We start from the raw sequence: 19,229 nt of genomic DNA, 5'->3' as shown, positions 1-19,229 counted from the left end.
TCAAAGTGCTTCTGACACAAAATACTTAAATAAAAAAGGAAACAACAAATGAGGATGCCTTTATCTTTGCTTTAGTATTAATGCTGCTAGAAAAATGATAGACATACTGCCTGTCTAATCTGCCTATTTACACCAACTGCCCAGCTCTACAATCCCTACCATGCCTTCAGAGATCTCCTGTGCTTGTCCCATGCTTTATTGAATTCAGTCATTTCTGTAACACTACTAGATGTTTGTAGTGCTTTAGAAACCACCCAGCCATCTCTCTCTTCTCTAGACAGTCTAAAGTGGGTTTCATAAGTGCTGTAGATTTACATTTTGCAACTGCTGTTTTTTAAAAGTCCTAATTTAATAAAATAACCTCCAGCATTTACTTGTTTGGCTGGCCTTAGGCAATTTCTGACAAGTACAGAAAAGTGTAATTTGGGCAGAATACAAATGTAATTCAGGAGTTTATTTATTTTATTTATTTAAGTTTTTTTATATACCAACATTCAAGACAATAGTCCCATCATGCTGGTTCACATGAAACAGGAGTGCAAAATAAACTTAAACTTGAACAATAGTGCGGAAATAGCAGTTACATGTAACAAGGAAAATTGAACTTGGAATGAGAAGGAAAAAGGAAAACCAGCTAATTACATATAGTTTGTAAGCCCAAAGCAGAAAGAACATCAGGCAGAGGGCAGGCCAGGCCTTTCTGGAAACTTGGTATCTTTTCTTAATCTCCTTTTGGCTAAAATGGGTCAGATCCATAAGTAGAGGATGGTCTTTTGACTATTGTAATACATGTTCATCCTGTCATCTGACCCCACTGAGACTTTGATGATGCCAAAAGAGGAGAATTAAATCACCTGCTTTAAAAAAAATTCAGTTTGCATGGAACTGGCTCTAGATATAGACTGAAAAGGGCTGAACCCTAATCTGGTGATCTGGCTTGTTTTATTTCAGTTATTAACCAGAAAGTGTAATGTAATACACTTGACCTTTGGCATTTAATGAGAATTCTCCAAGAACCAGTTTTCCTTACATTTTAATGTTAAAGAGAAGTTCCCTGTATGTACCAGGATCAGTCCAGACCGCTGGGGTTATGCCTCCCTTCCAGCAGATGGAGTCAGAAAAGCTGAAAAGCACCCCCAGATAACTCGGTGTGCCACTGGCAATCCTTCAGTATAAAAGCGGTATAAAAAAAAAAATAATAATAATCTGCGGTCCTGATCCTTTGCAGAATTCTTGATTTGATTACTTAATAAGTCTAAAGAGTTTCTTATAACCTTAGTGCCTTTGACTAGATCAACTTGTAGTAAGTAAAAAAAAAAAAAAAAGACACAGAAAGAAAAAGGGAATAGTGTACAGAGCACTTGAAAATAGCAGGCAAGGCTGGGCTTCGGCCCTAAGACCTTAATATCCGGAGAATCTTTACTCAGCCCAGTGAGTTGGGGGGGATTTACCGGTGGGCCGGTCCCTCCCCTCCCCCCCTCTCCCCCCCCCCCCAATACAGGTCCAGAGATGTCTCGATTCCTCTGGTGGGTGCTAATACCTGTAGATTAAGCCCATGGATGTTCATTCCCCTGGTTGAGAGGCTCCGAGTTAAAAAAAAAAGGTTAAAGATCAGCTCTGCCGCGATCGTGCGGCTTAGGAAGCCATGAGTCAGCTCAGAAGCAGAGGCCTGCCCCGTCCCCGATAAGTGCGGTAACGGCAGCCATTTTACCCGATTCAGGTACCGATGCTGCTCAGGAGGAGGGGATTTTCCTTCGCTTTCCCTGCCTTCTTTGAGCACTCAAAGACCTCGCGATTTGGAGCCTGATTCATCTCCTCCCCCTGCCGTACCTCATTTCTTTGCAGTTTGTATTACTGCTTCACAAGGTTTATATGGAAGTTGAGGCAGACTTAGATTGGCAGTATTCTCCAGCTAAGATCCCTAGGCCTGCAGAGGGTCAGGGGACTTTTAGGACCCGTCTTCCCCGCCCAGTCCCTGCCGAGGAGGTCCAGATGCCTTCCACGCTTCCATATCCCGCGTTCCCGGATCCCTCCACGGTGGACATGAGCGATGATGTGGACACTGCCGCTCCGGTGGAGGGAGATGATCCTCGAGTTCTCTCGTTGTTTTGCAGGGAGGAGCTAGACTCCTTGATTCCTCATGTGCTAGCGGAACTGGATATACAGGCTCTGCAGCCGGTGGCGGATTCTTCTTCAGGGGATCCTGTTTTATCGGGTCTGTGGGCTCCTCCCCGAACCTTTCCTTTCCACCTGATGCTTTTACAGCTTATGACCCGGAAATGGGATGCGCCTGAAGTCACTTTACGGGTTAGTAGAGCCATGGAAAAACTTTACCCGCTACCGGATGAGTCCTTGGATCTTCTTAAGATTCCTAAGGTGGACGCAGCCATGTCGGTCATAGCCAAGCGCACAACGATTCTGGTGACAGGAGGGGCAGCTCTCAAGAATTTCCAGGATAGGAAGCTGGAAGTTCTCCTGAGGCGGATATTTGAGGTATCAGCACTTGGAGTGAGGGCGGCCGTCTGTAGTAGTCTCCTGCAGAGAGCTATCCTTAGAAGGGTTCAGCAATTGCTCATAACTCAGGAGCTTCCTCCGGCGGAGGTAGAACAGGCGTACTTCTGCGTGCACTATGTCTTCTGTGGTTTCAGCGAGAAGACTTCTGTGGCTCTGTAATTGGCCGGCTGATGTCTCTTCTAAGTCTCAGCTGGGCTCTTTTCCGTTCAAGGGAAAGCTGCTGTTTGGAGATGAGCTGGAGCAACTTATTAAGTCTTTAGGGGACAACAAGGTTTACAAGCCCAGGCCGTGTTGCCCCTTCAGGGTCAGTGCCATTTCCATACGGGTAGGGGCTCGTCCTTTGCTCCTCAGCAATTGTCACAAGGTCTCAGGCTTGGGCTCATTCCTTTCGTGGTAGGCGGCCTCAGCGCGACGGAACCTCACAAAGTTTCTCCTCCAACAAGGCTTCCCAATGAAGATGCTCTGGCCCATTCCTCCGTTACGGAGATCGGGGGGGGGGGGGGGGGAGGGAGGGGGGCTCTCCCTTTTTCGCGAGGAATGGGTTAAGGTTACATCGGACCAGTGGGTTCTAGATATCATAGAAGACGGTTACGCTTTGGATTTTGCTTGCCCGCTTCGGGATCTATTCCTGGTGTCTCCTTGCGGGTCTCAGGCGAAGCAACAGGTGATTCTTCAAACCCTGTTTCGGAGGTTCAGTCGGTTTTGCACCGCCTCCATTCGCTCGGATGGGTCGTCAATTACGCCAAGAGCCAACTGATACCATCCCAGGTGTTGGAATTTCTGGGAGCACGTTTCGACACATCTGTAGGCAAGGTTTTCCTGCCTCGGGAGAGGATGGGCAAACTGTCTCAGGTTCGACGTCTGTTGGCCCTTCCTTTGCCCAAGGTATGGGACTATTTACAAGTTCTTGGTTCTATGGCATCTACTCTGGAGTTGGTTCCCTAGGCGTTTGCTCATATGAGACCTTTGCAGAGGGCGTTGCTTTCCCGTTGGGATCCCAAGTCCGAAGAGTTCCACTTGCCCTTGCCTCTCCTGGATCCAGCCAGGACCAGTCTAGAATGGTTAGTTGGTCCCCGATCACTTGCTTCAGGGAATGGACCCAGAGAATCCCCAGTGGATGATTGTGATAACGGATGCCAGCCTTTCCAGTTGGGAGGCAGTCTGTCAGTCGTGATCAGCACAAGGTCAATGGACAGCTCGGGAGTCCACGTGCTCCATAAATCGGATGGAGACAAGGGCGGTTTGTCTAGTGCTGCGCCATTTTCTCCCGCTAATCTAGCATCATTTGGTAAGGATCCTATCTGACAATGCGACCACCGTGGCTTACATAAATCATCAAGGGGGTACAAAGAATCGGCTGGTGGCCGCCGAGGCAGACAAGTTGATGGCCTGGGCGGAACGCAATCTGACCCGGTTGGCGGCGTCCCACATAGCCGGAGTGGACAATGTCCAGGCAGATTTTCTCAGTCGGCAAAAGCTAGATCCCGGCGAATGAGAACTGTCCAAGGAGGCGATGCAGCTCTTGACTCACCGGTGGGGAGTCCCCCGGCTGGATTTTATGGCGACTCGGCTGAATGCAAAAGCGGCTCGTTTCTTCAGTCGCAGAAGGGAGCACGGGTCGGAAGGAGTGGATGCCCTGTTCCTTCCAAGGCCTCACAAAGCGCTCCTCTGTTTTTCCTCCGTGGCCATTAGTGGGGAAGGTCTTAAGGTGAATAGAGTCCCACCGGGGGCCGGTTATTCTCGTAGCTCCAGAGTGGCCGCAGAGGCCGTGGTTCGCAGACCTGATCAACTTGGCCGTAGACGGTCCCTTGCGTCTCGGTCACCTACCGAATTTACTCCGTCAGGGTCCAGTATTTTTCGATCAGGCAGCTCGCTTTTGTCTAGCAGCTTGGCTTATGAGAGGAGACAGTTGAGAGAGAGAGGGCTATCCGGATGCGGTGATTACCACTCTCGTACGCGCGCGAAAGACCTGTCCTTCTCTCACCTATATTCGGGTGTGGAAGGTTTTCGATTCCTGGTGCAGTGGGTTAAAGGTGTCCCTTCGCAGGGCCACTATTGTGGACATTCTCATGTTCTTGCAAGAAGGCTTAAAGAAAGGACTGGCATATAGCTTGCTCCGGTTTCAGGTAGCGGTGTTAGGCTGCTTAAGAGGTAAGGTTGATGGTACATCCATTGCAGGACATCCGGATGTGGTGCATTTTTTAAGGGAGCCAAACATTTACGCCCACCAGTGCATGCAGTGTGTCCCTTCGTGGCATTTGAATTTGGTTCTCCATGGGCTTTGCGGTCCTTCCTTTGAGCCTATCAAGCAGGCTACGTTGAAAGATTTAACACTGAAAGCGGTGTTCCTCGTGGCTATCTGTTCAGCCAGACGAATTTCGGAGATTCAAGTGTTGACCTGCAGAGAACCGTTCTTGTGAATCTCGGACTCTGGAGTTTCACTTCAGACGGTGCCTTCTTTTCTGCCGAAGGTTGTATCGGCATTTCACGTAAATCAGTCAGTTGAGTTACCGGCTTTTCCAGATTTGGATAGGAATTCTCCTCAGGCACAGGATTTGAGGAGACTGGACGTCCGCAGGATACTTCTGTGGTACTTGGAAGTAACTAATGCTTTTCAATTGTCAGATCATCTTTTTGTCTTATGGAAGAGTGTAAGGCTTCAAAGACTACTATTGCTTCGGCATACATATGTCACAGGCGGCAAGTGCCAGATGGCCTTAAGGCTCATTCAATCAGATCTCAAGCGGCATCTTGGGCAGAGAGCCAATGTGTTTCCCCACAAGAGATTTGCAGGGCAGCTACTTGGAAATCTTTGCACACGTTTGCTAAGCATTACTGTTTGGATGTTCGGGCTCTGGATATTGATTCTTTTGGCAGCAGTGTGCTTCGAGCGGGACTCTCCGGGTCCCACCCCATTTAGGGCAGCTTGGGTACATCCCAGTGGTCTGGACTGATCCTGGTATGTACAGGGAAAGGAAAATTTGTTCTTACCTGCTAATTTTCGTTCCTGTAGTACCAAGGATCAGTCCAGACGCCCGCCCAGGGGTATAGTGTTCAGGAGAATCCGCTCTGTTGGGTTTGTTTTTTCTCTCTGCAGTTTTTTTCGACGAATCTGCAGATATGCAAGCAAGCTTATCCATGGAAGCATTTCAATCCATATTCTTGTCCTGTACATAGTTTTTACAGGTTATTGTTCAGCTAAATTCTCTTGATCTAGTCATTAGTTGTTTTAAACTTACTTCATTCTGCTTTGCTATTGATTATACTGAGGGATTGCAGGTGGCACACCAGGTTATCTGGGGGTGTTTTTCAGCTTTTCTCTGACTCCATCTGCTGGAAGGGGAGGCATAACCCAGCAGTCTGGACTGATCCTTGGTACTACAGGAACGAAAATTAGCAGGAAAGAACCTATTTTCCTTTTTCAAGGCCCCCAATTTTCCATGATACCCGTAGTAAAGGTTGCAAAATCCGAACATTGTTGCAGGAAACCACGGACTGGGTGGAAGCAGCTGCAGCCTATGCATTTCTCACCATCTCGTGCCATGTCAATTCAGGCTTGGCATTAGGAAGGCAGCAGCAGTGTAGTACCTTGAGCCGCATCTTCCTCCTCTGCTTCCTGGAACTGGAGTGTCATGCTGGGAACCATGCAGGACACCTTAGTTCTGCACAGTTCAAAACATAGCACTCCAGTCCCAGGCAGCAGAGGAGGATGCGTTTGAGGTGCCGCTTTGCTACTGTCCTTCAGCACTAAGTCTGGATTGGGTGCATTGGGGGGAGAGTGAGTGAGTAAGGGGATTGGAGCAGGGTGAAGGTTGAGAGTATGGTGAGATGTGGAGAGAGAGGGGGGGGGATTCAAGGGGGCGTAGGTTGTGTGTGAAAGAGAGAGAGGGGATCAGTGTCAAGTGGAGAGAGATGAATGTGGATTCTCCCTCCCTCTCCAGTATCCCTCTTCCCTTTCTCCTCCCCTCCTTGTTCCTCTTCCCTTCTCCCATTCCTCTGCACCTCAATATTCCCTCCATTTTCTATCCCTCTGCCCTTCATCCCTGAGATTCCTCATTTGAGATCACCCTCTTCTCATTCCTCAGAACGCCTCCCCTACTTCTTCCCTTTCCCAAATTCTATCACTAAGATTCCTTTCTATAAAAAATAAAATAAAATAATTGGACACACAATGAATACTAGAAAATGGCTTCGTTGTGATAAGGTAACATACAAATGTATATTTAATATGCAACTTACTTTAGTCCAGTTGCTGTAGAGATGGTCCTTGACTCATTGAATGGGAGGAAGGGGGACAGGATGACATGTGCCAAGGCTCCTTCCCTAACCCTACAGCCATGAGTCCTAACTCCATCCACTAGGTGTCAGCATTGCACAATGACTGAGACTCCCTATCCTAGAGGCTGTGAACATTGCCTCCACAGTATCCCCAGCCTCTGGGTCAGCTCTTCCACGCCCCAGGCATTGAAGCTTGGGTCCCTCCACACAGCAGCATGTAGCCAAAGGGCTACCTTCTGCTGTAGTGCAAAAGCTGCATTGGCCCTGAAGAGCTGCAGGCTAAGTCCAAACTGTATGCTGGCAGATGCCAGAGTTCATTATGCTCTGTTCATGTGACTGTGTTTCTCTAATAAATACTGCATCTAATTTCGGCTAATACAGTTGTAGTGAAAGTGTGAAATAAATTGTAAGATCATTTGCTCTAAGTTAGTTGTTTAACCTTATTTTTCAATAAAAGCACCCAAATTTCTTGTCCTTCAGCTTCCAAATCTTGCAGCACAGGAAAGAACACCTAATATGTTCTGTGAGAAACCTCACAAGAGTGACAGAAAACTAGTTTAAAAGTTCTATGACAGATCTTGGATCTTCAGTATTGGAGACGTTCTCAGAAAACAGTACAAACAGTCAACTTTACAGCTCTCCTTCTGGGCTGAAAGCCAGTTCAAATACTTCTGCACATGCTAAAAGCTGCAGTCAAGCTATAAACACCTCCCCACACACTTTGGCACCGAGTAATTAGAAATGGGGCAAAGTTTAAAGCATTTTAGTTTGTTTTAAATGTGAATAGAAACACTTGTAATCCCGATAGCTTTAGAAACCTGTGTATGGAGAGAGGGGGAGAAGGTTTTGTTTGTTTTTGTCTGGCTGTTTCCTCCTGTTCCTTCAGGCTTCCAGCTCAGTTGGAACTGGTCTCTACTGCACGATAAGATTTCATTTGCAGCCATTTGGGCTCTTCTCCCTAGTTCTGTCTCCTTACAACTCATTGCGCCTGTTGCAGCAACAATCCTCTGTCAGTACATGTGGCCATGGTTATGGGGTGGCTAACACTTCCTCCTCTCGGGGACTGTGAATGCTGCTTCCACAGCATTCCCAGCCCCTGCAAACCCCAAGTTGCAGAGAGCGGGCTCAGGAATCAAACCCAGATCCTCCGCATGGCAATCTGCAGCCTTCATTAAGCCAGGCCATCGGTTAAGATTTTATTTTCTTGAAATGAAATATGGAAAATTTCTGTTGAAAAAGCATAATGTACCATAAAACCCAGAGGCCTAGTCATTAGAGCTAGGATTCTTTGTGTTCTGTATGTTCGCCTCTTCCTTTTCTGGACACTGACTTGGAATGTGTGAACTTCCCTAGATCCAGCGACTTGGGGACTAACCTGCTGACCAGACCTGGACAGCCCACACTTACACGAGTGCCTCCACCTATCCTGCCAAGACCATCACAGCAGACAGGTCATGGGAGCAGCTTCAGCAATTTCAGACCTGCCTACAGTTCCTTTCCTCCAGCCTACAGCACATATGGGAGCTCGCTGTATGGAAGCTACAGCCCCTACAGTTATGGTGGGCTGGGGTACAACCGCTTCCGGACAGATGATCTTCCTCCCAGCAGGTTTGTTCAGCAGGCTGAAGAAAGCAGCAGAGGTGCATTTCACTCCATCGAAAGCATTGTCCATGCCTTTTCCTCGGTCAGCATGATGATGGATGCAACCTTTTCAGCTGTCTATAACAGCTTCAGGGCTGTACTGGACGTAGCTAATCATTTCTCCAGATTGAAAATACACTTCGCTAAAGTGTTCTCAGCTTTTGCTTTAGTCAGAACTATCAGATACCTTTACAGAAGGCTGTTGCAGCTGATGAGACTCCGCAAGAGCTCCGAAAATGAGGATTTATGGGCAGAAAGTGCAGGGACTGTGGCTCGTATTGGCTCTGAAGAAGGATTAACTAACTCATCTAAATCATGGCCTATCTTCTTGTTCTTTGCTGTGATTCTTGGGGGTCCTTATCTCATTTGGAAGCTACTGTCCACATGCAGCGAAGAAGAGACTGGTAAGAATATTAAGAAGAATTAATCTATATACTGTACTATACATTGTGCTGTCCAGTGCCTACTACTCATCCCCTTCCTTCCACACACGCTCTCCGTTTTCTCTCTGCAGTAAAGTCCTGTCATTGAGGATTCAATAACATGCATAACAGACATGCTGCATGGATGCCATCTCTGGGGTGATTCATAAATATTTTGCTTGTGGCTTGATGCATCCAAAATCTTTTTGACCTCTCGAGCAAATAGCAACTGTCACAAAAGCATATAATTGACCAAAATTGAAAATAATTGTCATGGACTGAAAAAAGATATGCAGAGTGCACAGAATTTGTTAATATAGACGATCCACTTTCGTCCTTCATTCTTCCCACAGGCATTCCCTAAATATCCGTTCACTCAGACACATGCTCACCTTTTATTCTTTTCAAGCCCACAGTTCCAAATAGTCGTTTCTTCAGGATGGCATAAATCCAGGCCAGAGTGCCGCAGCAACTCCAGGGCTCCCATTATTGTCCATGGGAGCAATGTTTCATGTTTTGGGGAGGGGGAAGTAGGAAAGCTAGCTGCAACAAACTCTCCTCTTTTACTCTAACAGGTATTTCTCTTCCCCCCATGAAAGGAGCCATACCAGGGTTTCAGGACTGAGCATCCAGCTTAAAATTGTACCTAGAGTGAGGCGTTACACATCATCTTTCACCCACTGTTCAAAACTGATGGTTTGAGTTCCTCTCAGGACTCAACAGTGTTGTCAGTGGCATTCATGATGTTGTAATTTCAGCAGACCTCTCTCTAATTGTCTTTGTCTGTTATGAGTAACCAAAAGATTCACTTAGATTAAGTGTTTGAATGTTGTCTAGCTCCTTGATCTGTGGGTTGGATCAGTACTGATGTGTTAGGCAGGTACTCAAGCCTCGTATGGGGGAGTGGAGGAGTAGCCCAGTGGTTAGAGCAGCAGATTGCGAGCCAGGGTTCAAATCCCACTGCCACTCCTTGGGCAAGTCACTTTACGCTCCATTGCCTCAGGTAAAAACTCAGGGCCTTATTTACAAAGCATTTTTCCCATAGACACAGAATGGCAGAAAAGCTTTAGTTAAATCAGGCCCTCAGATTGTGAACCATCTGGGAACAGGGAAATACGTACAGTACCTGAATGTAATCTACTTTGAAGTGGCCGAAAAGTGCAATAAACACCTTCCCTTATTTTCAGAGACTGCTTAATGTTTCCTGTGCAACAGCCACTTTTAAAGGGCCAGTGCTATTTTGCTTCTTGGAGATTGTTGCACTCAACTTCTAAAAACTGCTTTGTTCTATCTTAACCTCCACGTTAACCTAGGCCAGTAGTTAACAAATCTGTCCTCGGGAGCCACCAGCTGGTTGGGTTTTCAGGATATTCACAGTGAATATGCATGAGACATATGCGTATGCATTGCCTCCATTTTAAGCAAATATATCTCATGCATATTCATTGTGGATATCTTAAAAACGTGATTGGCTTGGGGATACCATCCTGTCCATAGGTTTGGGAACCACTTGCCTAGGCATTAATCATCCCATCTTCTCTCAATCAAAATCTCATATTCTTTTCATTCACAATTTTAGTTCCCCTCCTATGCTTTTGTCATGCTTCTAGATCTGTTATACCCCATTAACTTACGAGCAGTGTGCAAATTCTTTGCCACTTACCTGTCTTTTGTATTCTGTAAAACATAACAAAATGGATTTCAAGGACTATAGGGAGGACAAAGATATAGACTCTACTGGCATACAGTACATTAGGAAGTAGGATTTAGTCACAGAGTTTGCTTGTAGCACAGCACCGATCACTCTCAAGCCTTTTATCATACCACATATGCCACCTCTTTATATGTGAGCACAGATTTTTTTTTCTGTCCTATATAGCACAAAACTATACTGGTACTGGTGAAAATAGCTCCATATTTTACATATTCAAACAATACCCAAAGTTTTATTTACGTAAAAGAATTAAACCTGTGCCTTCCACTGCCTTGAAACTGGTGGGAGCTATGATTTGATTCCTTTACTCCTCTGTTGGTTTGCTGGAATTGGCCCTCCCCTCCCCTTCCATCTCCTGCTTTGTGCTGTTCAGCGGTCGGTTGTACATAGTATGTGCAAATAACTTGATGATGTGAAATATATATATATTATGCTTGCATTCTAAATTCAGTTTCAGAGTTTTCAGACACATGTGAAGGTCTTTTTCCCCTCCTCCCCAGTACCAAATAATATGCTATTAGCATTGCTTACGAAGGTGCCCAAGCTTTCGTTTCTCTGGGAGTCCTATGTCAGAAGTCTGACTTTCTGATACAGCCAAGGCTCAGGGGCTAAGGAAAAATGTTGGATCAGTCCTCAGCCTCAGTCTTGTAAAGATCTGGACAGTCAGGAATTTGAAAATGAAATAGTCCGCGTTATCACAATAGGAAGGTGGAAATGAGAAAACTAGTTGACTTTGATTTCTGTATCTGCTATCATTTTGGGTTTCAATGCTGAACTCTACGTAGCTACTCTGTTGGGTTTCTTTTAATTACCATTTTGTTTTGTGTTAAGCAACTACTAATTGGGCAAGTGGAGAAGATGACCATGTGGTTGGAAGAGCAGAATATGACTTCAGTGCTACTTGTGAAGAAGAGATTTCTTTCCATGCTGGCGATATGCTTAACTTGGCGCCGAAAGGTAAGATTTTTACATGGGCCATATGGATGGGATGATGACCTTGGCATTTTCTGGTTTGTATGTAGGTTTGCTACTGAACTACAACAACTCCAAATAGGCTGATACAGTTCTAGGTTTGCAACATTGCATCTGCTTTTCTTAGAGAAATTGTAAATACAATTTTACAGATCTAGTGGTGCCAAACAAGGATTGGTAACTTTCACATATTTATTTTATTTATTTATTTAAAAATGTTTATATACCGCTTTTACAATTTGAGGATTAATCAAAACGGTTAACAATAAACATACATAAAATAAGATTACAATAAAAATTAATTAAAATACATACAATTAAACCAAACATTAATAGACCAAACAAGCGGGCCGATTCAGTAAAGTCCGCGGGAGAGCAGACGAACGCCCGCTCTCCCAGCGTGCGCACATGCCACTCGCCTGTGCGCACGATTCTGTATTTAAATTAGGTGGTGCGGTAAAAAACGGGCAAAAGGAGGCGCTAGGGACACTAGCGCGTCCCTAGCGCCTCCTTTTGACCCGGAGTGGCGGCTGTCAGTGGGATTGAGCGCCTGGTTTTCGACCTGACAGCCACCAGCCCATTTAAAATTTTTTCTTTTTTATTTACTCTTCGGGACCTCTGACTTAATATCGCCATGATATTAAGTTGGAGGGTGCACAGAAATATATATATATATATATATATATATATATATAAATTGTTGCTCTCAAAAAGCAAGACTTCGGCCAATCAACTGGTAATTTACTTGAAGGATAACTAAAGTCAACATTTCCTTTTCCAGATCTGTGTCACCTTACAGTACATCCATGTAGTTTTGTAGTAAAATAGACTCTGAGAGACTGCAGCTTCATTATATGCATTGAGCAGGGATTGCATACTTTTATTGCTATGTGCATTGTTCTCTTACGTTCCTACCATGGAGACTGAGTGCATTACTCCAGCTGTGCTTCCTCTAGCTCTCGTGAGGTCATTCCTGCACCTGTCGTCTAGCATGAAAATTCACAGGTCCAGCAGACCAGGTTAAGGGACTTAACTTTTCATGTTTTGTATTAAATCTTCCTTGTTCTGCTCTGTTCCAGCCTTACTCCTTCCCCCTCCTGTTCCTTGTGCACTGCCTGGGAGGGGAGGAGCAGGAAGCAGAGGGCTTTTCTCTGCTGCTTGAGATTCAGGGCACTGGCCAGTAGTCATTTGGGTAGAATCATTTGTGCTCATGCCTAGTGAAGCCCTTGATGCTGCCCCCCCAGAACTGTGTCGCTGTAAACAATCTCCCAGCATGTTTAATGGATGAACTGGCCCTGTGAAGAGCTACAAAAGGATGTGTCAGAACTGAGTGAGTAGTAAAGTGACAAATGAGTTTCAGCATAGGTAAGAGCAACGCAGTGCTTATGGGGGAAAATACTCCAAACTTCATACACAAAGAATGAGCTCTTGTTAGGTCAGTTCTACTCAGGCAAGAAATCTTAGAGTTATCGTGGATATTCTCCATAAGTATAAGCACAATGTGTAACTGGTAAAAAAGTTAATATTGTACAATGTTAGGAACTGAGAAACTTTGCAAACATACTGTGCCCATGTGATGAATACTATGTGTAGTTCTGTCACCTCATCTCAAACACACTGTAGTACTTCTAGAATAAGGCAAAAAAGATGATTAGGAACTCAGACTCTCCAGCTTGAAAAAGAGACAAGTCTGGGGCGATATAGAGGTACAATGGCTATCAAAAGCCTACACCATAAAACATTTTTGCGTTTTGTTGTCTGTGTTTCAGACTTGCGTGCATTTAAATGATGGTTTTTTTCGCTCATCAACACGCCACACTTTTCAGGGCCAAACATTTTTTATGGGGGAACAAAGAAAAACAAAACTGAAATCCCAGCAATTGGATAAGTCTCCACACCCTTGAGTCAGTACTTTAGTCCTGGGGGAATTCTGCGCTACTGCAGAACGCAGAATTCTCCCTTCTCGCAGATTTCCTCTCTCGCCTAGCATAGCAGTCTCGGCTCCACTGCCCCCAAGACTGCTATGGTAGTATGCGCACCTGCCGGACGAGGAAGCCTCACTGGAAGTGTGCGGAGGCATCACGGCACGGGCGATGTTATCAAACTTCACTGCGCGAAGGCCAGGAGAGTGTTTCTATTGGGGGCTCTAGGTATGAGGGGAAAGCAGGTGAATGGGGATGAGGCAGAGGTCAAGAGCAGGTGAATGGGGACAGGGGCAGAGGTCAAGTGGGGATTCATATTTTCCATTTGTTCTGGACCAGCGGTCTGCAGCCTTTTATATGTGTGCTCTGGCAATGGACAGCTGAGCGGACTCTGACTTCATCTGCAGAGGTTGAGTTTAACCAAACTGGCCTATAGCAGCTGGAGATGTTTGGTTAAATGCAACTCCTGCTGCTGCATGTGAGGCTTGGAGCTAGCTTCCTGAGTCAGTATCAGCAGAGGTTATCTGCTCAGCTGTCCAGTGCCGTGCTATGGGTTGCTACCTTGGCCTAGAGCAGGTGGAGATATGAATCCTCCTTTAACCTCTGCTGTTCCTGTTTACCTCTTCTCATGCCACCCCCACCGTGGTGAAAGAGAAAGAGGACTCGGGGGCTGCCAGCAGACGTCATCCCGCTGGTGGCTGAAAAAGAGGCCTAGGCTTTCAGAGTATGTGTGAGCCAGCAATTCCCTTCCACCCCTCCACCTGCATTGGTGGAGGGGTGGAAGGGAATTGGGGCCGGAGGGTGGAAGGGCATTGGTGGAGGGGTGGAAGGGCATTGGTGGAGGGGTGGAAGGGCATTGGTGGAGGGTGGAAGGGTGGAGGGTGGAGGGTGGAGGGTGGAAGGGCATTGGTGGAAGGGGTGGAAGGGCATTGGTGGAGGGGTGGAAGGGAATTGGGGCCGGAGGGTGCTGGAAGCCAATAGTGACGGGGGAGGGGGAGAAAAAAAGGGGTGGGGGGGAAGATAAAAAAAAAAAAATGGATAAACTGCGTAGCTTGCTGGGCAGACTGGATGGGCCGTTTGGTCTTCTTCTGCCGTCATTTCTATGTTTCTATGTTTCTATGTTTCTAAGTGTGGGTGGGTAGGTAGATGTCTGCCTGGGAGTCTGTGTATATGTATGAGGGGGAGAGGAAGAGTGTGTGTGAGTGAGTTGTATGTGGGGGAGACATAATGTGTGTTACAGATGTTATGTGAGAGAAAACATATGACTGATAATTTGCAAAAAAAAAAAAGTTATTTTGACAAATGTGCAGAATTTAGAAAATGTGTGCACAGAATTTTAAGTATTTTTTTGCGCAGAATTCCCCCAGGAGTAAATACTTGTTAGAAGCACCTTTGGCAGCAATTACAGCTATGAATCTGAGATAGGTGTGCATCAGCTTTGTACTCACAGACTTGTCAGTATTGGACCGGTCTTCTTTTCAGAACTGTTCAAACTCTGTCGGGTACCTTAGGGAGCATTGATGGACAGCGGTTTTCAAGGCATGCCACAGATTTTCAATTGTATTGAAGTCTGGGCTCTGAATGAGCTATGTTTTTGTTCCATAGCCACTCCAGTGTAGGTTCAGGTCATTGTCATGCTGAAAATGAACTTCCATCCCAGTTTCAGTTTTCTTGCAGTGAAAGGGAAGAATTTCCTCAAAGACATTTCCATACTTTTCTCCATTCCTTGTCCCTTCTATCCTGATAATTACCCCAGTCCCTGCCAATGAGTAAAATCCCCATAACATGCTGCCACCACCATGCTTCCCAATAGGGATGGTATTCTCTGGGTGATGTGCTGTGGGTTTGTGCAAAGGTAACGCTTTCCATTCAGGCTAAAACATTCTATTTTCCATCTGTAAGCAGGCTGAATTAGCCTTTACATGTGGGTGACATCATCTGGCAGCAAAAAACAAACTTCTCTCTCCAAGCTAGTGGAGTTTTGAGCTCTACTGACCATGTTTGGGAGTTGCCTCATGAGCCTACTCTCACTTTTTGCCCAGGCACAGATGTGTCCTTGGTCTCTTCTTTCAATTTTTTCTTTAAACATCTCAGAACTTCTTAAAACATCTTTAATTTGATCTTTTTCTTCATCAATAGTTGCTTTGTATGACTAATTCAGCCTACTTATCAACAGAAAAAGCAAGTTTGCTTACAGTAAATGGTGTTTTCTGTTGATAGACTGAGAGGCTCATGAAGCAATGCTCACGCGGGAACTCCTGCACATGCTCAATAAAGCTCAAAGCTCTACTAGCTTGGAGGGTTGAGTCTCTTTGCTGTCGCCAGATGACATCACCCACATGTAATGGCTAATTCATCCTATCTACGGAAAATACAATTTAGAGTGATCAAAATTGTTTTTTAGTTTCTTCACACCACTAAATGGTTTGCCACATGGCTACAATATCCCCCGAGTGTTCCTTTGAATACTTCAAATGGGATTCAAGGTGGGCTTCCTTGAGTAATGGCTTCTTGCTACCCTACCCTGCTTAGTACATGTATGACAATGTACCATAATGATTCTTTTGAGAAGAAGGTAGCAAACCAGTTCTCAGCTATGGAGACCATTCCATTCCCCTGATACAGGCATCTGATGCCAAAACGCTGTGTCGGGAAAGGGAAAAAGCTTGTATAGAAAACTGAGAAGAATACATCGGATGGATTATTATTTGAGAAGCAAAGTGGAATTTTGTGGGTAAAAGACAGTGGGGTAAAATTGGTAAAAGAAAATCTTGCAGAGAAGGGAGAGAGAGCCTCTTCATGAAGAAGTGAGAGTATTAGGATAAAAGAATTCCAAAGATGGTGGCCTATTGGAGAATATGATTTACCTAAAATTATTTACACAGGTTTTGCTGTTTTCCTACCTTCTATAAAAATTTGTGAGCTTTTGTGTAACGTGTATAGGATCCTTATACTAATATGTACATGTTTTATGTCTATAAATTTTATATTGATTTTGTAAAACTTGAAAGCTCATTTAAGATTTAGCTATAATTACCATAGTGTTGATATTGGTTACAGAATTGTAAAAAGAAACTGAAAAGTCTGTTCTACTGGTTTTGTTGTGTATTGGGATATTATATTTTTGGAACAGTATAAAAGTTATTTCAGTTTTGGTGTAGTTTAGTCTTCATACACACACTGACCAGTCTTGGCCATGGAAGCCTGTAGCTCTTTCAAAGGTGCCATTGGCCTCTTGGTTGCCACTGATTATCTCACAATGCTCAGTCATTCAGTTTGGAGGGATGGTCTTATCTAGGTTGGGTCTTGATGCCTTACACCTTCCATGTTTTAATTGTCTTGACCATACTCCGAGGAATATTCATGCATTTTGTAATTCTTTTATACTTGTACTAAATCTGTGTTTTCCATACATTTGTTCCACGGTTCCTTTGATAGATCCATGATTGGGTCTTTTCTGGGTAATGCATTTCGAAACAGAGAACTAATAAGAACTGTTATTAGTTCTCTGTTTCGAAATGCATTACCCAGAAATATAATATCCCAATACACAACAATTTATACTGTTGGCATATGAATCAGTGTAATTTAACAGAGATAAGAACAAGAAATTGCCACGCTGGGTCAGACCAAGGGTCCATCAAGCCCAGCATCCTGTTTCCAACAGAGGCCAAACCAGGCTATAAGAATCTGGCTTAGAAGATCCCATGCTACTGATGCCAGTAATAGCAGAGGACATTCCCTAAGTCAACTTGATTAATAGCAGTTAATGGACTTCTCCTCCAAGAACTTATCCAAACCTTTTTTAAACCCAGCTACACGAAATGCACCAAGCACATTCTCTGCATTGAGTGAAAAAGAATTTTCTCCAATTAGTCTTAAATGTGCTACTTGCTAACTTCATGGAGTGCCCCCTAGTCCTTCTATTATCCAAAAGTGTAAATAACAGATTCACATCTGCTTGTTCAAGACCTCTCATGATCTTAAAGACCTCTATCATATCCCCCCTCAGCCGTCTCTTCTCCAAGCTGAACAGCCCTAACCTCTTCAGCCTTTCTTCATAGGGGAGCTGTTCCATCCCCTTTATTATTTTGGTCGCCCTTCTCTGTACCTTCTCCAGTGCAACTATATCTTTTTTTTTTTTTTCTTTTTTTTTTGTTTTTAAGATGTGGTGACCAAAACTGTACACAGTTCTCAAGGGGTGGTCTCACTATGGAGCAGTACAGAGGCATTATGACATTTTCCGTTTTATTAACCATTCCCTTCCTAATAATTCCTAACATTGTTTGTTTGCTTTTTTGACTGCCACAGCAAACTGAGCCAACAATTTCAATGTATTATCCACTATGATGCCTAGATCTCTTTCTTGGGTGGTAGCTCCTAATATGGAACCTAACATTGTGTAACTGTAGCATGGGTTATTTTTCCCCTATATACATCACTTTGCACTTGTCCACATTAAATTTCATCTGCCATTTAGATGCCCAATCTTCCAGTCTTGCAAGGTCCTCCTGCAATGTATCACAATCTGCCAGTTTACTTAGTGAATGCCTTTGAAAGCTTTAAGTATTTAAGATTAATTTAGATGTACAAGGGGCATGAACACTTAAACACTTATCTAACCAAGCTGTTCCATGTTTTTATTTCTACTTAATTTTCTAAGAAATTCTGGAATATATTTTTCAATTGGCAGTTGTGGAGTGGGATGTTTTTAATACATTTTACTTCCAGGCTATAAGATAACAGAAGGTGAACATTTTGGAAGGGGGTATAGACTTTTTATAGCCACACTATATACAATCATGAAAAGTGTGGAGAAAGTAAATGATGAACTATTATTGCCTTGTAATACAGTGCAGGTGCCACTTAAAACAAAAGGTTGTGCTGCTTCTCACATTGCTAGGTAAATTTGTGGCGCTGATTGCCACAGGACATTGTGGAGTCAAATAGAAGTGGATTCAAAATAGGGAATTGGCCACATTTTACAGATGTAGGAGTTTTAAGACATTTGACAGAAGCCAAGGATGTAACCCCAGATTCTGTACATCTTTTAAACTGCATATGTCCTGTTTCTTACACCTGCAACTCACCACTCTGTGCGACAGGATGCTGGAGTCGAGGAACTTTTGATCTGACCCAGTTGGGCAATTCTTTTTTTATCAGTTCCCTTTGCCCCTCAAGTCACTTGCTTCCAGCAGAACTGCTGACTGTTAGTTTCTCCTTTTGCTCTCAGTGCTTTAATAGTCAACAGATTGTTAAAATATCCAGTTTTGTGTTTTAGCTGTTGCTTCCTCTTTTGGGCCTATTTCTACCTCCTACTTTTTTGAGTGTTGTAGTAGGCAAACTTTCTTTACAATTTCACACTTTTGTGATAAAGTTTTCTGTTTTATTTTAGCTACACAGAATTCTAAAACTTTTCTACTGGTTTTGCTATATTTAAGAGTGGCTGGTGGATTTTTGCTTTGTGCCACTAGCTTCTCCTGGGGTTGTCAAGTCTTGGAAGTGACCTTTCCCTTCAGCTTACTTACAAAAAGGAGAACACGAAAAACTCTTTCAAAGTCACCATAGTGTCTAGAGTCTTTTTGGGAAGACTTGTGCCCTGGAGATGCCTAAGGTTCTCTGGTTTTGAGCACAGCCTTCCCTGCTTCTGCCACATCCACAACCTAGTAATTTTTCTATCCCAGTTGGGTGCAGGGTTCTTTTAGCCCTATGTACATTTTATGGCAGGTCCCAGCTGGGGAGGAAGGTTCCCTGAAGGAGGTTCTG

At 44.4% G+C, this 19,229-nt stretch overlaps 1 protein-coding gene across 1 annotated transcript in view; it reads left to right on the top strand.

Annotated features, from left to right (window-relative positions):
* Positions 1-19,229, top strand: part of PEX13 (peroxisomal biogenesis factor 13) — a 39,487-nt gene that overhangs the window by 1,167 nt on the left and 19,091 nt on the right. The window contains exons 2-3 of the mRNA XM_029593717.1: positions 8,146-8,837; positions 11,401-11,526. Coding sequence (XP_029449577.1) covers positions 8,146-8,837; positions 11,401-11,526 — 818 coding nt within the window. The remainder of the gene's footprint in view (positions 1-8,145; positions 8,838-11,400; positions 11,527-19,229) is intronic.

Source organism: Rhinatrema bivittatum, chromosome 3, assembly GCF_901001135.1.
Source record: "Rhinatrema bivittatum chromosome 3, aRhiBiv1.1, whole genome shotgun sequence".
NCBI classification, from domain to species: Eukaryota; Metazoa; Chordata; class Amphibia; order Gymnophiona; family Rhinatrematidae; genus Rhinatrema; species Rhinatrema bivittatum.
The sequence above is the reverse complement of the archived record's forward strand: the minus strand, read 5'-3'. Positions and strand labels throughout refer to the sequence as shown.